General features: G+C 43.0%; 2 protein-coding genes across 11 annotated transcripts in view; one reads left to right on the top strand and one right to left on the bottom strand.

Annotated features, from left to right (window-relative positions):
* Positions 1-14538, bottom strand: part of DUSP13A (dual specificity phosphatase 13A) — a 29069-nt gene extending 14531 nt beyond the window's left edge. The window contains exons 1-3 of one of the 6 annotated variants that reach the window (XM_082053482.1): positions 14333-14538; positions 13824-14041; positions 11076-12709 (exon numbers count right to left, since the gene is read on the bottom strand). In XM_082053482.1, the coding sequence (XP_081909608.1) occupies positions 12510-12709; positions 13824-14041; positions 14333-14493 (579 nt within the window). In that variant the 5' untranslated portion in view covers positions 14494-14538 and the 3' untranslated portion in view covers positions 11076-12509. Of the gene's footprint in view, positions 1-2873; positions 2903-3633; positions 3757-8959; positions 10795-11075; positions 12710-13823; positions 14042-14332 lie in introns of those variants that run through there. The other 5 variants (XM_082053477.1, XM_082053479.1, XM_082053478.1 and 2 more) reach the window with 5 other exon arrangements.
* Positions 1-26151, top strand: part of SAMD8 (sterile alpha motif domain containing 8) — a 63582-nt gene that overhangs the window by 27510 nt on the left and 9921 nt on the right. For 2 of the 5 annotated variants that reach the window (XM_082053464.1, XM_082053467.1), the window contains 2 exons: positions 5665-5793; positions 20969-22160. The gene's annotated coding sequence lies outside the window, so the exon portion shown is untranslated. Of the gene's footprint in view, positions 1-5664; positions 5794-19641; positions 19724-20968; positions 22161-22183; positions 22472-26151 lie in introns of those variants that run through there. The other 3 variants (XM_082053466.1, XM_082053465.1, XM_082053469.1) reach the window with 3 other exon arrangements.

Below are 26151 nucleotides of genomic sequence, written 5' to 3'. Positions count from 1 at the left end.
CATGGTGCAAATATTCCCCTCCTCCAGCTTTCAGGAAGAGGGAGGTGTGTGGGGCAGTTGCTGGTGGCACTGACAACCTCTGCACTGAGCTGCTGGACTAGGTGGCGGGCTACTGATGGTGGGCACCTCAGACAGCATCTCCCCTGCCTGTTCTCCACAGGAAAACTGACCCTTCAGTCACAAGGGTGACTTTTCCACGGCCAGGACTAAGCCTCTCTCAGGAGCTGGAGGGGGTTTGAAGAGGGCTTGGACGGAGGAGTTCATGCTGCTCATACTCTCTCCCCAGCCACTTTTCACGTCAAATACTTTTCTTATAGGAAGTAAACCCTTTATAAGGATGGAAATTGGTTTGGAAAGTGCAATCAGACTGGCTGCAGGCCTTGAGTTAACCAGAGGCGTTACTCCTCCTCCCCAACTAGACTGATGCTTCCCTTGTAGGAGAAAACTTGCAAAAATTATTGGGCACCAGTGAAAACGATCAGGCTCTTACTAACCAGTAGCAGTGATTTCTGAAGGGCAGCACTGAGTGGGCCCATCACTCTCAGGTTGTCCTGCTTCTTACACTGTCTTCCCCTAGACTCTGCTCTGGGCTGATGGAGAATGCTTGACTAACTAGACCTTCAGATCTAACCTGCCTTGGCATCTTTTCCGTATCTCCTATGAATGGGGTGTCCCCCATATCCATTGCTAAACATCACATTATCTAACACGGGCACCAAACATCTAGTGTCTGCTTCCCAGGTTGGCAATATATTTTTACTATCAACCAAGATTTATTTCACAGTGGCAGCAAGGAGGAGGATGGCAAGGGATCAAGAGTGAAGAAGCAAAAGAAAAATGTTTAAAGCAACTTTCAACTGTTGTGATGATGAGGAAAAGCAACTGATGCTGTGGACAGCCATCAGCTGGGCAGGAACACCCTTGCCCCATGAGATGATGTTAACACAGACCCCAGTGCCCTTACACCTTCTGCTTCAGGATTCTGATCCTACTTGACTTTTTAAGGTATTGTTCATAATATTGTTCCTTTTGGTAAAACAACTTTGTTCCCAGATTGGTTGTGTGGTTAGCAGCGGACTCAGCTTCGTCCTTTGAGTAAAGCAAGTGATGGTAGCTCTGTGGCTGCTGGCAAGCTTGCTGTGGCAAGAGCACTGCTGCCATCCAGCAGCTTTCTTTTGCCCCTTTACTGCCCTCCTCTTAGTTAAAGGGTCCCACCTGCTATTCAGAAGTATATTAGTCCTCCCTGAAAATGCATAGTTTTAAGAGAGCACAAAATGACTTTGAGTCTGCCTCATCCAGGACATCCTACAACCTGAGTCCTTTTGCCAGGCTTCCAACAACTGATTATCTAGGTCAAAGCACCTCCAGGGTATGCTTAACCCTGCTCTGGACATGAGGTGAGCAAGCACATACCCTTTGCACGTTGAGGTTTCAGTAGGGGTGTGTATATGGGGGAAACAACACTCTATAGATATCTGTTCCCCTTCCATGTTTGAAAGGAAAATCCTTCTCTTTCAGCACTGAATCATTAACTTCAAATGTCCATTTGCTCCTTTCCCCCACCTCCCTTTTTTTAGTGAAGACAATACTGAAAAAACACTCAATACAGTTTATCTCCAAAAGAAAGGCAAATTCAGGGCTGTCTAAGAACTTGAAAACTCTGGGTGGAAGGGATTTTCTACTTCTGTTCTATTGGGTGAGGTGTGTATACCTGAGTTTTCTGTTTCTATTCTGTTAGGTGAGGTGTATATACCTGAGAGGGAAAAAGCATATGTGCAGGTGAGCTCAGAAGGGAGGAAGCTCCCAGACAGGTGACATGATCGTGATTGTGCTGCCCTGAACTCTGCCCTTTTCCTGCCACTTACTCTTGACCATTGCCACAGTAAGGGCTGAGGCTGGGTGGATCGGTCCTAACCCAAAAGGTCAAATCTGGTCTGAAATGCAGGAGCCCAGCGCAAGATCAGCTCAGCTAGGCCCTTTTCTCCTTTTCTGGCATCATCAGACACAGGAAGGTGGTCACTGGCTTGCTGACTGTTGGAACAGAAAAGCACACCACAGGTACTTTATTAGCATGTCCTGCTTTCTTCATTCAAGGTGACAGCAGACTGTACTAGGTTCTGCTGATCACGCCTTTCCTGTTTTCTGCCCTCCTGGGGGCATAAACAATCGTGATTACTAAATATCTCCATCTCGCCTCTCCATTATCTTAAGCATCCTGTTGATGAATCGCAAACTGGGTGATGACAGGCAAGACCTCTATGGTTAAAAATTCAAACTCCCTCTGCCAGCAGAGGTGCTGGTGTGGTGGCGAGGCTCTCTTCACCCACACGCAGCCTGCCTTCTGGCCGGCTACAGCTCCTCCATGCAGGATGCTGCATCTTGACTTTATAGCTCCTCTGCGTGGCTGCACATGCTTTCACAGCAGGATCTATTAGGACCAACCAGTTCCCCTTGCAGAGATCTGAAAGCATGCCACCTTTTGGCACAGGAACGCAGCCTGCTACCTCCAGAGGAAATAAAGACAAAATCCTGGCCAAAGAGGGAATAATGAGAACAGACCTAAGGTTATGAGTTTCTAAATTATTAATCTTCAATCTATATTTGATGTCTGCATATTAAGGTGACCAGTCTCTTACAGAAACCTAAGGCAGGTTAAACAACACAGAGGAAAACAGTGGGTTTCCTGAGCTGCAGGACAGAGGATGTGCAGGACCTCACCATTCTCCATTCACAGCCTCTGTAGCTGAGAATTTCATGCAGTGTCTCTTCCTAAGCCCTTCAAATCTGAGCTTTAAGTACGGACAATCCAGCTCAAAAGAATGGCTTTCCCTTTGTACAGTTTGCATTTTGTCATGCTGCTTTGGTTCACTCACCATTTTCCTGAGTTCAGTAAAGAAGCTGTCTGTGAAAACAAGAATGAAAGAAAAGAAAATTATCAAAGACTCTATGTATATATGGGGGAGAGATTTTTCAAAGGCAGAAAGGGGAATCTATCAGGTTATGCACCAAAGTACTATTTATGTCCTTGAAAATCTTTCGCTTACAGTGCTTAATTGGTCTGTGCAAATCAACTGCCAGAAGAGGTAATTGACCATTTTTATAGAAGGATTAGTAACAAAAACACTCCAGGCTATTGTTTTAGAAATTAAAAAAAAATTAGGAATTATGGAAAGAATATGTTTCAGGGCATCATCCAGACTCTCCTGGAACTATGCAAATTCACTTGGTGAAAACAACAGCAGACACAATGAAATGAGTTGTATATGAAGAACTGAGATCTCAAATGTGATATTATGCAGAAGGTAAAGAGTCTGTACTAGATAAGTAACAGCTCCATGTGTTATCAAGGGTGCACTTTCATTTTGATGAATGTTAAAAGAACCTTTAGCCTTGAAAATAAAGAGGATAATTTCTCTCTAGGCAATGGCTGCTCATGAAAGTAATAAAATAAGAGCACTGGAGCCCTAATTTTATAGTGCTTTTTAAATGATTTTCAAATGGTCCAGCTGCTTTGTGCCACAATAACACAAGGCAGAGATATTTACGCCAGCGATAACAAGCATGCAGCAGCCTGCCCGAGCTGCTCTCTGCAGGCAGCCTGCGTGAGGCCAAACACACACAGAAAGCTGATACTTGCCAATGCGGATTGATCACAATTACACCGTGGCTACAGCAATCCTGGGGAGCTGCTTTTTCCACCAGACAACTTGATTGTTTTTCTTGTCTCTGTCTCGCCTGCGAAGCACGGGATGTACGTGGCCAGCGATGCTGGTTCTATTTTGACACTTGAGAGCCTGCCAGCTCTGTGTGCCTCTTAGGCCATACTGTCCTTGGCTGACTTCTCTTTTCGGAAATAGGAGGGCAAACTCAGCCCTGGGTTGCACCACTGGTTTTTAGTGGGACTTTCCCCAAAGGATTAATTTGGCCCCAGGGTTGGTGCCTGATGTTGCGCTGCATTATCTTGTACAGAACTGCATACGTGCAGCAAATGAGCTCTGGGCAAATGCTACGTAGTTCTGCTGAGATGCTGGAACTGCCACCAGCAACTTTCCCCAGATATTTTACCTCTGCTTGTCTAGGACTTTAGTATAAAACTACAATTTGTTTTCCAGAACCTGCTCTAAGATGAGAACTACCCTACGTTGGTCTGGCTTAGCTTGCCAATTTGGGTAGTCATTTTGAAAGTCTAATGAGTATTTTATCTTTGCAGTTCCCTTTCCTTTGCAAGATGTTGACAGAAGACAGGGTACTGGGAGAAACCTTGTCTTCTGAGCAAGATGAGTAGGGTTGAAAGACCAATTTCTTTATTAAATAATCCTGTAGAAGAATTTGGCTCTTCCTGTGTTTACCGGTGCTAGAGACACAGCAATGATTGTGTAAAAAGAAGTCTGGTGAGAATGGGGAATTCTGAGCATGAAAAGAAGGCTAATTTATGGCTGAAATTTCATTTCATTTCGTTTGTTGTAAATCTCAGGTCCATAAAGCTAAGATAGAGGTGCACAGAAGGTGTGGTGGGAGGAAGGTACCTCTGGAAAGTCCCCAGCCATTGACCATTTATTTTAACCAGGACTTGAAAATTCTTACATCTGGGTGACTTCTTGTATGTGTTGGACTACAACATTTTTCCCCCTTTTCATTTGCTGATCCCAACACAGCAAATCAAGGTAGCATCTTTTTATGTCCAGGTATATCCTTAAGAGCTTTAACTTTAAACAGGGGCCTGTTTTCTCTTGGAGTTGAGTTTTATGAGTTTTAATGAGCAGAATGGACAAGAAACTGGGAATGTATCCTACAGGCGTATCTAGCGCATTTGTTGCCTCCATTTAACCAAATGACTGAGGAGTGACTGGAGCATACAAAATTCAGAAACCTTCTACCTCCTAAACAAAGAGGAAAGATAGGTTTGCTGCCAAAGCTTTAGGTCATGTTCCTTTGAACTACATCTCAGATCCAGGTTGTCTGTCTGACCTTTCTCCCTTTGATCTTTTTTAATTTCATAAGAGTTTAGAGTTTACATAGGTGTATACTACATCTCAGTTCGATATGTAAATCCTGCAGCTTGATGAAATTGCTTGCTCCTGGATAACTCTTGGGATAGCATTGCTAGAGGAAAGTGACAGAAGATCGTAAGGTGACCAGCACAAGGGAAGCAGATCTGATTTTTCCAGGAATACAGAGAACTAAGATTTTTCCCTTCAAAATAGAAAAGAATACATGCAGTGCTGTTCCAGGCTGCATGGAATAGCACCATGGTCACAGATTGCTTGAGTTCATGCTTCTACCTCACTCACCTCTCATCTCTGAGAGATCAAATTTACAGCAGCTGAGATAAAGTAGCCTCCAGGGTATTACATTAATCCCTTTCACAAATCAAGAACCACTTTTTGTTTCTAGAGATCTGAGTCCATAAAGACAGAAAAACACATGGCACTAGGCTTTGTAAATGGCTAATTGGCATATCTCTATGATAGTTCATTGTGGCTTTCCGCTGTTTCTGAAACCAGAAAGCAATAATTTTTGTGGTGTGTATTGATGAATGAAAAACAGAAAAAAAAAATTAAAAATCAGTGGTTTCTGACTGAGAAGTCAGAACTTTCTCCTCACTCCCTAAACCAGAGCATCATTCCCTTTTATAATTGATGTTTTTTCTCTCTCCTGCTACAGAAGATACACTCTGATGATTACCAGTAGGCCACGTGTGATCGCTGCCACTGATTTGGATGCAATTTTGTTGGTTACGCCTAATCTTTCAGGATCCTGCTGTCCTCCCACCTGCCAATGGAGACAATATCTGTAAGTGGATAATTAGGCTCACCCAAGTGGTTGAGTGAGGTTTAATCAATGCTGCTAAACTAATTTGTGATCCCTTAATGAAAGTGCTGCGTAAGTGCTGCATAAGAGCAGTAGATTACCACCAGGAGAGGGACTCGCCATTTGGCCTTGTGAATATATTCAGACGTGGTAAAGAAATGTGCACCAAGGTGAAAGTAGACCAAATCTTCTGCAGGTATTATATAATAATGCATTTCCTGACCACAGACAGTTTGGTCTTCTTGCCTTCCCCATGCAAAATGTGCAGCATTGAGTGCATGGGTGACACCAAGCCTGCTCAGGGAGGTTGTGGAGTCTCCTTCTCTGGAGACATTCAAGACCCACCTGGACACATTCCTGTGTGACCTGCTCTGGGTGAACCTGCTTTAGTAGGTGGGTTGGACTAGATGATCTCTAGAGGTCCCTTCCAACCCCAACCATTCTGTGATTTTGTGATTCCTTGTTGTGGGCTACAGTGATGTTGAGAGTCAGGGACAAAAGCTCATGATGAAAAGCAACTCAACACATCCGGTTGCCTTGTAATGTATTCCTGTCTGCAGAGCCCAGTGCCCACCACACTTGCAGACTTGTTGTAGTAAAAGAAGGTAAAAGGTTGTGATTTTTGAATATACTCAAAATAGATGTAGAAAATGCAGAATTACAGGTCATGTCACTTCTGCAAAGACAGTTTTCCTGCCTACAACTTCCTGTAAATTTAACAGGTGTTACAGGTTCTATTTGATGACAAAGGCATAGAGAATTACTGGCCCAAACACCTTACAAAAATTCACTTCATGAGGTAGCTCGGGCCCTCCTGTAACTGGATTTGAAATATGTATGTTGAAATAACACACTAAGAGCATAGCCTGTAAACATCTTATCCAGTTGCTGGAGTGATATTAGTCTCGCTAATATCACTAAACTCCAGTTGATAAACCTGCCTGCTTAAAATCTGCATGAAGTTTGATTTTTGCAGGATATTTTACATCTTGTGCCCTCAGCTGCTTATTATGTAGGACTTTAAAAAATATTTTACCTTTCAACCCAAAGGGTCAGAGTCTTGGCCTTGGCCTCGCATATCAGCAATGGCTGATAGCCATGCAAATATTTAATAATCAGTTTGCTGACCACTTCAAAGTCCTCTGGGATGAGAAACATTGTGTAAAGTCAACCATCCCTACTTTGTTTTACTAGAGATATTTAACTCATTTAAATAGGCTGGCCATCACATTTCTGAAAAAGTCACAAGGATAAATATTTCTTACAAATACAGCTTTAATTCTAGATTGACCTTTAATTTCCAAATAGTTCTTCAGGAACTGCACATAACTGGTTCCACAGGAACAAGCAGTGACAATTTATGGTACTGCTTCAGGTTATTTTATGTCTGGCACAAGCCCTGGTGCTGGCACAGGTTTGCTCAGTAACAGAAACAGCCTCTGTTTATTGACTTCACTGAGTATTAGGCTGGGCCCTGAATGCAAATCCTCTGTGTCCCATTTCCACCTCAGGAAGATCCCATGAAACCTTATTCTCAGGTGTTGTTCATTCTTGTCTTATTGATGTTGGCAGAATAAAGAAAATTCCATCTATAGCACTTGAAAAACTTCCAGGTTCACTGATAGCAGTCTGTAACTCTTTGTATTTAACCACAATATTAGTGACTGGCAGTTGCATTAGCAAACAAACCTGTTTACATTTTTATTCCTGTTAACTGAATGTTCTCAAAGTTAATATTTTCCATGCTACATGTACACACTGCTGTTATCTATACTTTTTTTTCCCCACCATTCATTTTTTCCCCCTAAGAGACAGATTGTGATTGAAAATAAACATGCAAGAATAATTTGGAGCATATATACCCACAGACATTAAAAGGAGGTCTTAAAACTGCAGTTAGAAGAATGTCTAAAATTAAATGATGGTGCTAAGACAATACAATTTCAGTGATTTTTATAGAGTCTTAAATCTTTGCATTTACTACCTGTTGGCCTCCGTTCTTCAAATCCTTATTTTTCCAGCTGTTTCTAATAAAATAAGAAAAGTTAATTTCCAAATAGAGTTATGAGGTTTAACTGGAAAGGCAAAGGTTGGATTCCTGCTCTTGTCACCAAGGCAGAAATTCAGTGAAGTTCTGCGTGTTGTGCTGGCTTCTGCCTTTCCCCACCCAGGGCCAGACCTGAACAATCATGTTCTGGGTGTCCACCAGTGCCTACCAGTGCACAGGGCTCATCTGCAGGGTGTCACGCTCCTGACTGGAAATGTGGCCAGATTAGGAAGCAGGCTACAATTTGTAATCTGCGTTTGGAAAACCTGGTTTTACTTCCCCAAAGTCATCTAGCTCATTTTTAGGCTCTTCTTTTTCATAGCTAAAAGAATGCTCACTTTTAGCTGTAATCAATGGGCAATTAGCTGAAGGTTCATCAGTTACTCCTGCTTCTCTCATTTAGGAATTATTGTAATTGTACTTTCCAGATATTTCAACAAGTTTGCAACCTGCTTGTGGAGGAAGGAACTTATTTTAGCATAATATTGGGCACTAGGCACATTGAGTGCAGATGACTGTGCTTTCTACGTGCTCCAGAGTGAAACGGACATCTGCACAGGTTTGAGAAATCAACACTGAAGTCTGCCATTATTCAGAATATCCATATTTTTTTGGTCAGAAATTTCAACTGCAAACAAGGTTGTCATACAAACAGCATATATTATAATACTTTTTTGTTTGGTTTTGTGCGGGTTTGTGTTTTGGTTTGGTTTGTTTGTTTTAATATGAAAATTTCCCTCTACTTAAAAATAAACTGAAAAAAGATCAAAACCAATAATAGTTCAGTTTTAAGGCTACTCAGAATCATGAGTCTGTCTTGTGCTTTATTTGGTAAATGTTTGCAGCATTTATAAAATCTATTTGTTGAATAATTATGAAATAATGCAAAGCAATATAGTCTTTTTTTAATTAATTTCGTTCTGGTTTGTATGTTCTTTCTTCAACAGACAGGCCTTTTGCTTTCTTCTATGCTAATCTAAAGTCTATTTTAATGCAATGAAGTTTAACAACGCTAACTAAATAAAGTAGTTGGACGGGGTGTGTTAACAAGTACTGTATTCCCCAGCCCTTCAGAACAACTCAGCCTCAAATAACACTTACATATTGCCTATGCAGAGACTAGGCCACCCTTCACCCACGTGATTTAATTCCACCTTGCAGCTGTCCAAAATATCTGGCGGTTCCTGGGCGGAGGATTGCCAGGCTCAGAGCATTCCTGGGCTGACGGGGTCTGATCGTCTTCAGGCGCTGACCCCCTGAGTGGCCATGGGCAGATTGAGGGAGGGGACAGCCGGCTGGGTGCCGCTGCAGCGGCACCCGCAGGGGAGGGTTTTTGCTGAAGTGTGCTCTTTGCTGCCGTGTGATGTTCCCAAGCAGGTGGCTGTCTCTAAATTCGGCGCACGCCTTGACGCCTCCCCGCACTAGCTCAGTGCTACAGCCCTGATCGAGCGGGGAAAAACCACAAAAAGGAAAAGTCTGCATTAAGCGAATCTTATGCAAAAAGACAGTACTCCCCTCCCCACATAAGCTATATTGCTGTGCCCACCAGCAGAGACCTTTCCTTGTGAAAGAAATGTCAGCGCAACCGAGACATAGTCCCAAGTGCCTCATGTGACCCAGTTCTAATAATAAACTACCAGGAAAGAGCAGACAGCTCATATTAGGGGTGAGTTCAAAATAAAGGCTAAGAGAGCAGCTGTTCTGGGTCTCACCAGAGGTCCATTGAGCCCATTATCCTGCACCTAACTGTGGGTATAAGTGCCTACCTACAGAAAATAAGAACATACAAGCATGAATTACACCGCTTTCTAACACTCTCCCAGCTTCCAGATCTGGATGGAATTTCTAAATACTTATAACCCTGAGTGGAAATTTTCCAGCTACCCCTTGAACGTTCATGGGCTTTTACCCTCTGCAGCATCCTGTGGCAAGGTGTTACGCAGCTCAGCTAAACCCCTTCCTCTTGTTTCAAACCTGGCTTGTACTGACTTCATCTGATGCCCTCAGTTCTTGTACTGGAAAATAAAATCAAGGGAAGTTTCCACAGGAATTTTACATTACTCCCATCAGGTGACACTGTGGTTTTGTGTGAGCCTGTGTGCTCTGGCAGCTCAGCAGGTACCCAAATTACCTTTAAATACTGAAATATCTGTCAAAATGGGACCCTACCTCAGCGAGGAGTTAACATTTGGTGTCTTTAATCTCCTGGGTTGTGTAGACCCTGTTGACAGATGTGCATTTTCTGAACAAAGTGCCACTGGTGAGGCAGTATTTTTCTTTTGTTTTGGTTCCTTAGTCTAACTTCCCAAACCAATATTTGAAATAAGTTTTCCTGCTGATAGTGGAAAATAATGAAGCACTAATGTCATATCACATCATAACCTGAACTATGGGTAGTGTAAGTGACAGATGAGGTCTCTTTTCCTCCTCGCACATCACAGCAGACAGTGTTTTCTGTTTTATGAAGTTACAGGCCTAATTCTACCTCTTCTGCTTATGTTGACTGGACTCCTCCCTGAGCAGACCTGGAGCCAAAATTGAACTGTATGTAAGGGAAAGAGCAATACAGGCAGGCAGGAAATACAGGCAACACACTCCACAGATTAGAAATACTTCTGTGATTTGCCAGTGCCCTTGAAAAGATTTTCTAACTAATTTATTCCCTCCACTGGGGTAAGTCTAGCTGCACGTGATCACTATCATGTCATTGGTGGCATGGATGCCATATTGGCTCAGCTTCTCTCTGTGCTCTTCTCTGCCCTGGTGAAACAACACTCTTGCAGGACAAGCAGTATCTCCGAGAGCAGGTACTAATTTACAACAGGAGCAGCTTTCACAGCTGTGGCTTTGTGGGACAGATGTTCAGGGGCATGCAAAGCATTATCCTGATGGGAGGTTCCATTAATCTTGCTCACATGTGTCTAATTTTGCCCAGCCTAAAGCCATTAGGATGCATTATTTCACTCACATGAATTTCAGATTTTTCAATGCTATGTCTTCAAAAGGTTTCCAGGCTAAAACCTACTGTAACGTGAATGAAGTATAAATTATAATGAAACATTAGCTCATATAAATCCCTATTAAATCTAATGGAGAACTTCAAAGCAAACCCAGCTCCTCCACCACTCTGTTGCTTTGTGAGGTATAAAGATTGTCCTAGCACTGTTGGGTTTTAAATGTGATTTTCTATTTGATCTTTTTTCACTACAATGTCTTCTTTCTCTTGTCAGCAGAGCTCTTTGGCAAGATTCAGGAAAATCTAAACAGACAGCCAAATAGACCTCTGAAAGGATCTTAAATATGCTTCCTTTGCAAAGCATTTGTGTACACTGAAATTGGGAGGGATTTCTACATTCCTGTAGGTGCTAGGCAGAATCAGCATTCATGTCATAACCTCTCCAAGAATTAAGAAGGATAGGGGGTCCATGAAGGAATAGGTTCAACTCACAAGTCACCACTATTTAAGTCTACTAATAACCTTGCAAGTCTCTTCCAGCAGAGAGGAAAAAGATCAGAACTGATGCTTCAAATGCAAATAAACAAACAGAAATGTATTTACTTCATCTGGCAGGGAAGGCTTATAAGGTTAGCTAATCAATAAATCAAGCCAGTAGCAAAGGGCAAAAATAGATTTGATTATCACTTCATGGTTCACCACAAGGTAACAAGCTAATTTTCAGGCAGAGTGGTAGCATGAATTTAAAATGCTGTTGCTGTATTAAAAATCACATTGGTTTAAGTACCAATTAACTGGTGATAGGAAAAGTGACATCCTCAAAACAGCTTAAAACTAATTTGTATCAATTAAGCCTAGCCATTGATGTAAGTTAAGTTCCTACATGATGTTAAACCAGGAGTGATTCAAAGCCACTTACATAGAACTGATTTGGTGTAATTCAGAGGGAGAATGAGCTGATGAGTTCAAGCTTACAAAATGCTTTGAAGATCTGCCATTTTTCTTTAATGTCTTTAGTATACTACATAGTAAACACTATCTTGCTGAAAACATATTTACACAATAAAAGGTTTGTGGGTTTGCTGACCCAGAGACTGCAGGGAGAGCTGCACAGAAGTTTATTCTGCCGGTGTGGGTGGCCAGGCTGTCACAGCTTTCTGTAGCACTGCAATAATTAGTAGTCCAGTGGAAGAGGAATGTTCCTGTAGCAGTGACTGGGCTCTTAAGAAACTGCCCTCACCACATCACCAGGCCTGAAACACAACAATCTTTTGTTATGAGAACATGCACATGAGAACTGTAACCAAACCAAGGAAGGTGGTTATGTTACACTCCTGAGTAAAGGGGACTCAAACATGCCATACAGCTAGGTGCAATTATTGGACTTGCCTCTGGCATTGCACAAAATAGGAACAAACTCGGTTCATCTTAACCAGTCCAGTGGAGTCACCTGGTAGCCCCAGGCCAGGCATAGCAGCTCTGCAGCACACAGCCCTTACGGTGCTGGTGTTGGCTGTGCTGGTCTTGGATCAACTGAGCTATCAGAATTAATCCATTTACGATTCTGTTGACTTTTTTCTTTGACGTGCAATTTTAGTCATTTTTTTCAACATGCATTGATCATAGGAAACTCTATACACACAATGGCTATGAAGGCTGAAACTCAGAAAAGTGAATGTAAATGGGTTTGCCCCTTCAGCAGTCTTTCTTTTGCCGTAGCTGAACATCCAAATTTCGCAGGTGTTTCAGAAAGCCACGATTGGGTGAGATCCATCGATGCTCCTTCACTGTTTTGATGGCTTCAACCAATGGGAGGTGGTGATTTATCATGAGATATGCTAGGACTAGGGAAGCTGACCTGCTCACTCCAACTGCACAATGTACCAAAATTTTAGCTGGTTAAAAAAAAAATAAATAAATTATAAGCATAGAAGAAAAGGAGTACAGTAGAAGAAGTTTACTTTAAAGGGAAGGCAAAGCCCATCTGCTTTCTCCAGCTTAATTAGAGTAACACTGCAAACATGGTGTATTTCTCACTCTTCTGACAGATCACATGAACTGCTAACAGTTCATTTTAGTTTGTAGTTGTTACACTCATTTGTACGAGAAGTGTCATGAGATCCCAACCTGATCTCAGAAACACCGGTAAATCAAAGAAAACCCTGTTGAAGTAATGAAGTTGTGAGCAAGAAGAAAATCAGACTCGTTGGTTTCAGAGGTCTTACTTAGGTGAAGAAGAATGCTAAAATCTGGCCTGAAAGGATGGCACTAACACATTAGACACCAAGAAAAATGACTGGCCTAGTACCATTGCATAAGAAGGCAATTTTCTGTGACTGTAATTCTCTTATGAAGGCAGAACTTGTAACACAGACTGCAACATCTCCATTAATGCCAGTTTACTCATGCTAAGAAATGGACTTTTATGTAGTACAGGTTAATTAGTATTTTATTGCACCAGTGTCAAGCAGCTCAGTCTCTCCTGCAACATGCTATGAATCTCCTTGGGTAAAGGTAAATCTTCTCCCTGGGGGCACAGCGCTGCAGGCCCTGCTCATACAAGAAGCTCAGCTGCAATATATGAGCCTCTTCATGTGGTTGGTGGCTGTAGAAATCAGAACTTTTGTCTCTTTATTCATTTGTTCTTACAAATACTGTTGCAGTAAGAGTGTCTCAAAAGAGGATGTCCAATTTAAATGCATGGCTTTGCTTCTCCTTTTTTGAACCAGCCTTTCCTTCCAGATACTTTTCTCTCAACTCTGCCTCCTATCCTCTCTGCCCCTCTCTCTCTCCTGCACTGTTCATCCCTTTTCTCATGTCACCTTTTTGGGACCCAGTTAGAGCTACATCTGTGTACCCAGCACTCTCTTCTCCTGCGATCTATCATGCAGGTGACCAGAAGCTGGCAGGACACCATGTAGTGACATGTCTACTACTGAGTTTGTGGTGCTGACCTGCTAGGAGAGGCTCCCAACCCACATAAAAATGCAACCAATGACCATTTCTTACCTCCCGGCGTGTTCAAGGCGTTGTGGATAAATTGCGCCGCAGAGAAAAAGAACTGGCTTATATCAAAGCTTGGGAGGTCATGGGCTGGTACACCATAATACTCAATGGTCGCTCCATAAAAGTCCTGGCCCCCGTGGCTGTATGCTGTGCCATGGGCAGCATTTAAAACATGGGTCACACCCATCTTCCACAAAACAAATCTGTTGTGAGCTGTTACTCTAAGGCAAAGATAAACACAAGCAAATTGAGATGGGCGTGGAAGTATTCACCGAGCAGGAGAAGCACTGCGATTGCATCTCCCAAGCCATTTGCTGGAGCCGATCCATTGTTTCCAAGGGCTAACTGAGAAACAAGTACCAGCTTAGTCTTAATTTTATCTCGGAAACTATGCTGTCTGCAGTGTAAATGACAGCAATTAGCAAAAACTATGAGCTATCTAAAGCTGCACCCATGAGGCATACTGACAGACACAGCATATGGTGGAGGTGTGTCCACAAAGCTGTACTCACAGGTCTCCTAAGAAGAGGTTAGGCCACACTTCATCAACGTGGTTGCAAGAGGGCCGCCCGGTGTTCAGGAGCTGCTCGATTTCTTTAAGGGAGGGAATGTCCCCTGTGCATGACCCAGTGCCTTCAGGTCCCCGGGGGCCCAGCGCCTCCACCCCAGACATGCTGAGAGCCAGGGACAGACCCCAGTCCCACCAGCCAGAGGCACGGCACTGCTGCTGGGGTGCTGCCAGCCCCCACGCCAGTCACGGGGAAGCCGGGAGATGGGCTGGGGCAGGTGCCGGGCAGCAGCTCCCGCTGCCGAGCCATGCTATCCCGAGGCCGCGGCATTCTCCGAACCCCTCCCCAGGGCTGGCCGCTCGCCTGTACGTTGCCCTGCCAGGGACAGACAGTTTAAACAGCTACATGTACCAAACTGGGCTTCACTGCGTCCTCACTGGTTCCAGGCAACTCCTCAGGGCTCATCCCCAGAGCTGCACCACTCTCCTTTGACACAGCAGCGGCAGTTAGAGAGACCTGGGTGTTCATCGTAAGTGATTAAAGGCCAAATAACAGAAAATGGAATCCTGTCCAGTGCAAGAAGCGTGGCAACTATCTCCCAATAACAACTGTCTCCCAGTTACTTTGAGGTGCTTAAAACCATTGCTGCAAAAGGGTCAGAAATGCACCAGCCGGTCCTACCAACATGGTCACCAGGAGGTCAAACACCAAGCAGATGATGATGTCTTTGCCTATCACCAATAATTTAGAGAAATGTATTTCTTGAAGCTACTGTTTTTTCACTATGTAAGATGATCCGAGCTTCACTGTACCTTATATGTCTAATCTTTCTGCAGTCACTGCTTTCACCAACGTGTTAATACAATACAGTTGCCACATGTTGCACAATATCTCCCTCAGTGGGAGAACAAGAAACATGAGTATAATGGTTAACAGGTGAAACTTGTAAGCTGCTGAGTTAGTTCATATAGGAAGGTCTGGTGAGCCACTAGAGACTGATCATGTCAAACTGCAGTGTTAGTGGGTCTTGTCAAGTAGAGCAGGGCCTGTGCTTCTGGTTTTCAGATCACGGGACTCCTGGAAGGGGCTGCAAAGCTGTCAGTGATGGAGCTGCAGGGTGAAATACATGAGATGCTGATGCTCTTTGTAAGCCTGGCAGCTAATGTGCAGAGCTTGGTTTCTCTACCAAAGGAATCCAGAAGAGAAGGTGACCCAAGAGGAGAAGCTTACTGCTGCTATTATCCCCCGTGGAAAAAAGGTGATGAATGTAAAGAACCCTTGGTCAGGTCTGAAACACCTTTATTCTACATGCATTGACTTACTATGATGGAGAGAGCATTTGCTTAATTTTATTTTATCAGGAGACATGAAGAGCCATTTGAAACCAGGTATTAAAGTCTGGACTAAATAACTATGCTTAGGAGTATTGAGGGTGAGAGATCACTTTAATGCAGGGCAATAGTTTCTAGCATCAGAGGTCAAAAGTTATATGGAGGTGGGGGAAAGACTTTGTTTAGAGTCTCTTATGAAGCAGAAATTGTTAAAATTCTGTGGATTTAGAGAAAAAACTGCTTAAGAGCCTCCTGTATACAAAGAGACTGTTATTTGCCATTGCCATATATGTTCTGGCCTAAAACGTCAAAGTAGAGAAAATGCCAGCAACAGTGCTTCTGCCTTTATTTTGAGGGGGCAGTGGGACATGCAGCCAGGCTCTGCAGTGAGTAAGGCAACCAGCTGGCAAGATGCAGCAGAGAACTGCAAAAATGGTTAAACTTCAAGCACTATGCGTATGTCTTTAATATGTCAACCTGTTTCTCTGTTTTGTTCTTTTTTTTTCCTCTGGTAAACTAGTGCTTTTTAAGCTGATTGATTTGTGCTCATGAATGAGGAAAACTAACTCACTGAGCAGGTGAAGTTGTTTAATTTAGTTTACTTTTCTCAGGTTTCTGGGTGGAGGGTTAAGCTGAGGCTTTATGAGCAGGGTTTTTTAAAATGTAAGCACAGCCCTTTTGTTGCCAATCAAGTTCTGTCAGAAATGTGGCACTCGTATTTAATTCTGGCTCTTTTCAGCTGTAAAAGTTTTATTGGACTCTACCTCTACTGCACTGACTAAAAATTCAGAGTTCATCTGTGGCATGAAAGCTTTTGAGTAGAAAAACATGAACTACAGATGAATGATATTTAAGCCCTGTGTGCCTCCAACATTCGTATGGCATACATCCATTTGCTTCAAAACTCTGGCCTTCCCCACCTAGCATCTTCTAAACATTTAACAGTCTGTAACCACGACTGTTAAAGCTGTGTTACTGACTCTTGTTATCAGGAGCCGTCTTTGAAATAGACAGGATGCAGAGATCTGGCTTTCAGACCAGCTCTGTTACGCATTGACCTACAGGATGTAACCTCACTAGAGAGAACAAGACCATCTCTTCCCACTCCACGTTCTCCCTTGCCTGCTCTTTGCCCACAGCATGGGGCTTGGGTGTTTCAGACTATACCTCTCCTTCCATGTATTTACACACTATTTAGCTATCCGGACAGTTGGGCTCTCCTCTACTGAGATGAGCCTTGATGTGAAACTCCCAGGAAGCTGGAGATCCCTCTCAGCAGAAGTGCTAACTCCCCTACATGAAGCTGAAGGCTTTGTTCCACCATCTCCTTGCTCCTGTAGTGCTTTATTTTGTCCTCATGTTAACATTCAGGGAAATGCCGTGACTCTCTGACTTTGTGAAGAATTGCTGTATTTTAGTTGGTATAAAAGTAGCTTGAATTCAAATGGTAAAAAACTATGGAAAGCATGAACTTAGCTTTGTCCTCAAATTTGGCAGGCTATTCCTTCCACGTGCAACCTTTTGTCCACATGGGTTTAGGTCTCTTGACAGCTTTGCTTCTTTGCTGTCCCTTTTAAAACTACTAAGGATGGATGCAATAAAACAACAAATTGATATATGGAGACACACTGAATAGAGGCAAAAGCAGCTTTCTGTGCAGTAGGAACTTTTTGAGATTCCAAGAATTTGGACATTGTCCTGAGCATTGGGATGGTGGGCAGCTCTAAGCCAAACATCCATGTGCAATTATATATGATCTTAAAATAGCTGCTGTTTCTGTTGAGATTAATGCATGATTAATTCTGGAACACCCAACAGAAGGCATCCTGTCAATGAGTGGACTATGCCTTTGTGATTACTTTGTAGGCAGTACATGGTGCAATAATCTAAATCAAACATTCCCTGGCTCATAACACATTAGGTGGTAACAGTGTCAGCTGCCATGAGAGCCCCAGCAGCATGGCATGACCTGGAAAATGAGCAGCAATTGAGAGAACAGGACATTTGTGGAGGCTCTTCTGTTGAACATCACTACTAACTGATGCTATGTCTGTGACACTCTTCCAGCTCGCTAGTGAAATCTGGGCCGAAAGCAAACTCCTTTCACATATCCTGAAAGAAGAACATTTTAAGAGTGGAAAATGTTACAGCATGGAAGTTCAGCCAGCTGTGATGCTATAGATACAGTCATCTCCGACTGCAAAACATGTACTCAGTTCACTCATCAGCCTCCTTTCAGGATATGATTTTGGGGATTGTTAGCTATTGAAGAAGAAACAAACTAATTGAATTCTGGCACATTTAGATCAATACTAAGTGAGACAGAGTTTTCTAGTGTTCTACAACATTAACGTGTTTTTAATGGATAGAACAATTTTTGTCTGATCAGCACATGGAGTTTACTTTTTTAGCCTCTCCCCTCTAAGCAGCTTGTTTTCTGCCTTAAAAATAATTATTTAACTAACTTGATTAGTTCTTAGGCATTCAGTCCCTATTTCTTCCATTATGGGAGCACAAAATCTGAAAATAAAATAGATGCTTGAAAGTCCACATGACTAATCTAAGTATGTTTCAACTCAAGTACAGAGATTACAAATAAATTCTAAGGAGGATCTGATCTGTACAAAGATGAGATCACAAAAAAAAAATCCAAAACCTGGAAAATAAAACATTATTTAGATCAATTAGCACTTCTAGTGAAAGATCTCCCTATCTTCCTTTGCCATGTTTTATTATTTGCTGGAAGCAATTAATTCCCTGTTCAGTTGGGGCCTTTCTTTCCTGTGTGCCATCCTGAGATTTGAGATAATTTCAAATTACTAAATGCTAACAGTATTATTTGATGACAGAGTGTTTTAAAAAAACCCCACATTGCATTAACATATCTCATTTTCCTTTACTATATAATATATTGTAACTGGAGCTAGTTGGGGAATTTCAATATAAATTTCCTTTTTTTTTTAATTAAGTGTCAGTCTGAACATTGAATCAATATAAGTGTATTGAATAAATTGTTTTCGATCTAAAGATGCACCCAGTGAGATTATACATTTTGAAGACATTTTATTGGAAATCTGCAGTATTTTTAAAAACATCTGTAGCATATAATTTGTCATAAATTCTCAGACTGACATGTCAGCATTGCCACTGCCTGTCAAACTTACATCAATGTCTTCATGTCACATGGCGTGAAATGACATAACTCAAAGTGACAGAATGAGGTTTATTGGAAATTTCTGTTAAATAAAGCACAAACTATTTAGATAATTCACCCTTTCAAAGAACATCAAATGTCAGCAAGGAAAACCAGTTTTCAGCTTTGCAGTGCAGTGGCTAAGCAGCTATTTCATGTCTACTTTCATTCAGGAGTTACAAGTTTTAAATTGTGCTCTTCATCACTTTTTTGTGCAAGATAATTTGGTCATTTTCAAAATATTTGTTAGGTGATGCAACTAGACAGAGCAGCAAAACGCAGTTAGCAGGGACAACTTCAAATAGAAACCGACCGTCAAGACTTTCTCCAGTGCCAATGTTGCCAAATCGCTGCTGCAAACCAGCCCAGCGGCCCCCACAGCTGGGCACAGGGCTCTCTGTCTCCAGTGGGCATGACCAGGCTGCACACACATGTACATACGTACGTATGTACATCTGTCCTCCAGTTCTGCTGCGCATGTGACTCTCAGCCAGGGGCTCACTGCATGGAAATCTATCGGTGATAAAACATACCTTGGGGCCCTAGACTTCATATAGTCCTGGACTCTCATGTATATATAATCATGGCTCATTTCCCAACCCGGATTTCTGAAGTCTGGAGACTGAATTTGGGAAATCATTTGTCGGTGGATTGCTGATCTTGCTATAAACAGTGTATGGAAACAGGATAAGGAAACTCCTGCCTTCATTTTCGCTTCCTTCCTGCAATCTGGGGAGCTGGTGGACTCTAGTGTGTGTTTATGTTAAAAAACAAAACCAAAACCACCCACACAACAAAGCCACAGCATTCTGAACAAAACAGCACTTTCCTGGCACCTCCCAAAACAAGGCTAAGAATGAGATCACGAAGGTGAGTTAGCGCTGGGACTATGCTTAAGACACTGACACAGTGACCCGCTCTGTGATGAGGCAGCTCTGTAGCCTGCTACAGTTATTTTTGCAGCATTTTTTATCTTCTGTTTTTACTTATTTTTACATTTTTAGCTTAAACCAGTTTTTCAGATACAAGCAAATGAGGCGATGTGTTATAAATTGTACCAACTTGGCACCTGGGAGTGCGCAGAAAGTTGTGATTGACAGGCAGCTGGTGAAGAAAAATGCATGGCAGAAAAAGTGAATAATGTGCATAGCAGAACTAAACTGCCTTGCTCCCCTATTTGTTTCCCTTGTCAGATAACTACTTACTTTTAATACGGATATGTGGACCTGGAGTAAGCAAAATTCCCTCAACATTCAACTTTATTACAGGTCCATTATTAACAGCAAGACAAGGTCCTTTTTAATTTTTTTTTTTTTTGCTTTCAGATTCATATGTATGTGTTCTACAGTTTGGCACCGATGAATTAAAACTTGTTGGTTTTTCATCTAGTGTGTGTAAAGAGAAAGCAGGGAAACATTGCAAGGACTGAAACTGTACTTAATTCCTATACTGTTTGCAGAGGCTACTGAACTGGGAACATTCCCTCCAAATCCAGCAACTTATTTGGGAAACTACACTTCATTTGGTGTAAAAAATAACGGCAGGATGGAACAGACTACTTAGAGATCAGCATCTTTGAACCAGTATCAGGGCGTGTGGTAATGCGCAGAAATTCTTACAGCTTGCTTCTGTTCCAAATATTTGATCTACTTAAAATATATATAGTCCATTACAATTGAGATTGTACAATTGTGGACACTTGCATTAGACTGCTTGATGACTTGACAACTTGAAGTAGCTGTGAAGCATTTTGAAATGTAAAATTTCCTTGTTTCACTGTAGGGGCACATGGGTAAGAATTGCAAAAGAGCCTTTTTTCCTCTGTGAAGAAAGAATACAAGGCCCAATAGTTTGAAAGGGCTAGTGTCATTAACTTTATGGAGTGACATTAGCATCTTTACTTCAACCAAAGTGACAACTTAGGTCACTTGTCTTGATCCTCATAGTAATTAAATCATAAACAAAGCTAAATCTGAATGTTCTTCCGACTGCATTATGCTGCTGCAAAGGGCTGACTGCTACCACAGTCAGTTGATATACAGAATAAATTTATTTCTGGAGTCATTTGTTTCTAACTCATCTGTCTCCTATCCCCTCCATTTGTATTATTTATAGGTTATGGAGTTCCTGATGTTACGGTGCCTTGCTGGAGCTTTCATAAATCATCTGTGCTGTTCAGATCGGTGCTGTGGATCACCTTGGATGAATGACTAAGTGCTGTCTGCCAGCTGCCAGTTTTCAGATTTATTTTTTCTATAGACATCAGAAAAGAACAACAGTGCAAAAAATGGTGCGTCTAAGGAGAAATGGCCTATAATGATTGCTTGATATGAAAATTGACAGTATAATGGTCCTGCAATATTTCTCCGCTATTTTCTCTTGACATACGCCTTTAAATGAAGGATGGGAATATCTTCATGACAACACTAGTGGATTTTTAAATGATGCCAGGCTCATTTTATGTGTTTATTCATTTCTCATGCAAAAGCAATGAAAATTCTATACAGTGTGATCAGAAACTTCCACCTCTTTCTCTCATCCACACCGTACTAAGGTACATCCAGATCACTCTGGAAAAAATACACTATGGTATCTTACCAGGGTAGAGTTCAATACCTTTGCCCTGTTTTGAGCACGTTCTGTTCTTCAGATAGAATAGCACAATACAGTTAGAAAAGCAATACAACCTCACTTGCCCCTTCTGCTGATCTCTGTTGGGATTATGGAAGAGTTAATAATTTGTCTTATGACCTCTAAACAATGGGCAACTGGATTGTGAGTTTCTTGGACAGCTCAAAGGAGCAGTGACTACGCTTTCACGTACTTAGAACTTACATTCTCACGGCAGTCCGACAGGACATTGTACCCGTATTGTACGCTATACTGTAACCTCGCCGTGGGGCGGTTACCGGAGGGGCAGCAGGGTGAGAAGCCGCCCGCAGGCAGCACCCGCTCCAGCCTTTCCGCCCCTACCAGCAAGGCCGCGGTACCGACCCGACGCCCGTAGCTGCCGGTGCCCCGCGCCACCATTACTGGGCCTCGCTGCGACACGGCACGGCCGGGACCCCGCACCGCTCCGCGCCACGGCGGGGAGCCACCGCCATCCCGGAACCTGCCCCCGCGCCGTCCCCGCCCCTTCCGCCGCCCGCGATGCGCTGCTGGCCGCCACTTCCGGCAGGGTGATGGGGTGGTGGCGGTGGCCGCCGCCGCCGGAGAGAGGGAGGGCGCGCAGGAGCCGCCGCCGCTGCCGCCGCCCCGGGGCCGGGCGCTGCGGCACCGCCACTTAGCGCCGCTGCCGCGGCGGCAGGTGAGGCGGGACGGGGTGCGGTGCGGTGCGGTGCGGTGCGGTGCAGTGCAGGGGCGCTCCCCGCAGGGGTCGCGCGTCGCCCCTCAGCGAAACACGGGTCCCGGGCCCGCAGGGCGGCGTGTGTGCGGCCCGGCGGCGGGCGGGCTTCGCGGGCCTCGGCACGGACACGGGCGGCCGCGGCCGCGCTGGAGAGCGGCCTCAGCGGGCAAGGAGCCCCTTGGATCTTCTGCTGGCGCTGAAACCCGCTCCGCCGTCGTTAACGTGTGTCTGTCACGGCCTCGGCTCTCCTGAGGTCTGACCCGCCTTGGCTGGTGGGTTCCGGGCGCTTGGGGAAACCAGTCTGCTGAGAAACTGGGAATTGCGTGTTTCTTGCTTAAGTCGTTTCGTTTGCTGGAGGGAGGATGAACAGGTTTAGTCTCTGTGTCCGGTTGTGTCGATTTCGTTCTGGACTCTGTGAATTTTGTACCTAAGCTGTCATCAGGGAGGAGAAAATCCTCGTGAGGAGCCTGGGTGTGACCGTGTGAACCGGGGCGGTGGCGGGTCCGCGGGGCCGGGCGGGGCCGGGGACGGGGCCGGGCGGTTACTCTGCTTTTTCAGTTGTAGCAGGTCTGGGGAGGGAGGAATCGTGTCTGATTCCCGTGTCAGCCTGCCCAGGAAACACATCGTTTCTGGAAATGATGCTGTGTGTCAGTCCTGCAGTTCGATAACGAAGCAGTCGTACAGGGTCAAAACAGACGCTTATCTGTCTTACTGTTTTCTCTGCCAACGGTGTAAAATCGTGGGTTTTTCGAGGGCACAGTATTCAGTTTTGAGTAAAAAAGTTTTTGAGCATGTAGGATTTGATAATTGACAAGGAAAGGTGCCGTTACTGGTTGGCATGTTCCACGCTGTTCGAGTCTCGGGATTAAGGGAGGAGTCTGCCTGCGTGGGACAGATTTTGTGTGAGTTTAAGGCCTGAGTGTGTGCAGAAAGTTGAAACTCTGCAAGGAACTGCTGTCCACTCTGTCTGTCAAATCTACGTTGCTGATGCATCAGGTGGCCTCTTGGACTAATCACTTAATGCTGTTTTTTAAAAATAATACTTCAAAGGGTAGGTTTTTTCAGCTCTATAAGTTAATGGAAGAAGAGGTAAATGAGAGGCAGTTTTAATGTTCACATATTTATTGGTTTGTAACTGGAATTGAAGTGGTCTCGTGGCCTTGTATTTGATGCTTCAGTTTGCAAAATCCATTTTATATAAACCCAACACACATTCTGCATTGTAAGATGACTTGATGGGAGATTCCGCTTGTGCTGAGAACATTCCGTCTCCGCAGAGCTCCCTCGGACAGCTGGGCACGGGGTCTGTGCCACCTCCGTGGGGTGGCCGATCCTGATGTGCTCTCTCTGCAGCAGCCAGAGCTCAGCAAGTCATATCCTGGCATTTAAATGCCCCTCCTGTTTGGTAGGAGTTGCCACTTGCTGGATATCAGAGATAAGGAAATTCCTGTGGACTTGTTCTCCTTTTGCTATCTGTGGTACAGAAAAAAAGGTGACATTAACTCACAGGTTTAGAGTGAAATGATTTTTATACCCAGTGGAAGGAAATTCTTTGGGAAGTTTCATAAGTTTTTGTTGCGAAAGTGTTACTTAGATGTGAAGGAAACATTCTGTAGATTTGTAAAGGGCAAGAATTTGTAATTATCTTGTTTGCTATGCTATGTGAATTTTTTCCTGGCCGATTGGTTTGTTGTTTTTTGTTGTTTGTTTGTTTTGTAGTATACAATTAAAAACCCAGCTTGGCCTAGGAGCTGTGGTCATTCAGGCTCCATGCTATCACTTTTCTTTGAACAGAGCTCAGTTTTGCAGCCCACTAAGCTGGTTGAGATCCATAAACTATATAACACTATAAATTATTATTTAATAATCCCATAACTTGAAAAGGTTTTTTATTTCTTATTTATTTTAATGCATCTAAAATGAAGCAGGCTCCTAGATTTTTTTTAGACCAAAAAAGATCAGGTTGTAAACGATTATGGAGAATAAGAACAAACACAGTTTCACTTCAGATACTGTTCTGGTATTAATTTGGATGGAGAGTTTGTTCATGTTTTTCCTAATTTCCATCTTAAGATGGGGGTGTAGAAGAAAAGAATTAAGTAAAAGGGGAAAAGCAAACATGAATTGTTTTACTTATAAGCTGTATGAGGATAAAGAGCAGCAAACATTCCATTAGGAGGTGCATATACTATTTCTTGAAGTTGGAGGAAAAAATATTTGACGGTTGACGTTTAGCATGTGAAATTTTCAAGATCTTGTACAAATATTAGTGACATACTGTGAATTACATCCTAAGATAAGTGGTGGAGTACTTAATCAGTTATTTAAAAATCTCTTGTGTGTGTCTTGAATTACGGTGGTAGGATTAAAAATGTTTCATTAGCTGGGCAGTTGAGTAGGAGTTGAGCCACTCGTAGTATTCACTTGAGTATAGTACAACCCATTTGGTTTAATGAGATGTAAAAGTCAGGTAAGAGTATGTACTTTGTTCAGCTTGCTGCAATGTGTAACTGCACTTAGTGGTTCTTAAGACAAATATGTTTAGCTGTCGGTTTGGCACGGAGGCAATTCCAACAGACACACTCTCCTAAGCATGTTGAGCTAATCTTGGATTTTACAGTATCGGTTCTATGTTTTCCACAATGCAGCACTTCAATAAATAATTATTGAAAAACACATCTTCCTTCATGTTTTAAAACCTAAGACATACAGTAAACTAAACAAGTGTTACTTTATGAGTTTTCATATCTTACCTTCATAAATAGCACTGAGGCCTTTGAGTACAATTAAGATACTGCTGATAATCTCTCTTAATATAAATGTTTATGAAACAACCCTGATAGCAAAGTTTCTTAAGTAAAACTGAATGAAAGTTTTACAGGATTATTTCTGCATTTGAAGTTACTGTATGTTTGCTTCAGGAAAAAAAACAATTTTTTGGTCTCACGGTGGGCATTCTGCTGTGTTTGATCAGTTTTTTGTATAGCATGGTAGCTATTGTATTAAAAACCCTTTAAAGTCATCTGTTTTTTTGGTAAGTGTTCTTTTTCTCCTTTTGTTTTCAAGATACTGTATTATGTATGTTGGCATTTAGAAGGTAAGGTTTAAGTCACTGTATACTATGTAGCAATGAAACCTTTGGTGTTATTTGCTTTAAATAAGCACTGAAAAATTAGAGTTTTTGGGAAGAACAAGTGACAGGCTTCTGATGCAAATCAGCAGAGTATTCAAGACTTCTGATGAGTAACAAAGGCAGTGCTGTATTTTCCTTTTCCAGCACAGCATTACTGGGTTGGTATGTGACAGTGGCCCCATTATTGCAAGTTGGCTCAGTGTACATTTTTGTGTATGGCCTTTGTGTGCTGGGGAGCCAAGGCCTCAAACCTGCGTCTTGTCCCCATTGCGATCCAGCAGCCTTTGTACAGGAAGACTTTTCACCCGAGGTGTGAGATGTCCGAAGTGTGAGATGTCGTGCTTCCAAGCCGGCTGACCCGGCAAGGAGGGGTTGAGTTGGAGTTGCCTATCAGCTTGAAATCTTCCACAAAGAAATGTAGGTTAAATCACTTGAGATTGGTGAGATTCAGTGTCCTTCCCGAAATTCCTCTGAAGCATTGTGAGAATTTAACCTAGCTGGGACAAAATCCACAGGCATGTCAGGAAGGAGAGCCACAGGCTCTCCGAGGCACACGAGGGCAGGTGGTGAAGCTCTAAAGGTGCTGGTAGAGTTTCGCATGTGTCTAGAATGAACAAATCCGGTCAGCATTCTGCTAACTGTTGTGGGCATCGCTAGCGTGTTATTTAACCCTTCAGCTATGACTCTGGTGGAATCGAGTTTTGTTTCTGTAACCAAATTGCAGCCTAATATTAGTGTGATACTAATGCTACTTTTCCTTGGCTAGAGCAGTGATAATCGTATTCAGCTTTCCACACTTTTACCTCAAAATACTGGCTC

This window comes from Streptopelia decaocto (assembly GCF_964273445.1).
Source record: "Streptopelia decaocto genome assembly, chromosome: 5".
Lineage (NCBI taxonomy): Eukaryota > Metazoa > Chordata > Aves > Columbiformes > Columbidae > Streptopelia > Streptopelia decaocto.
Note: the sequence above shows the minus strand (reverse complement) of the source record. Positions and strands in the feature narration are given on the sequence as shown.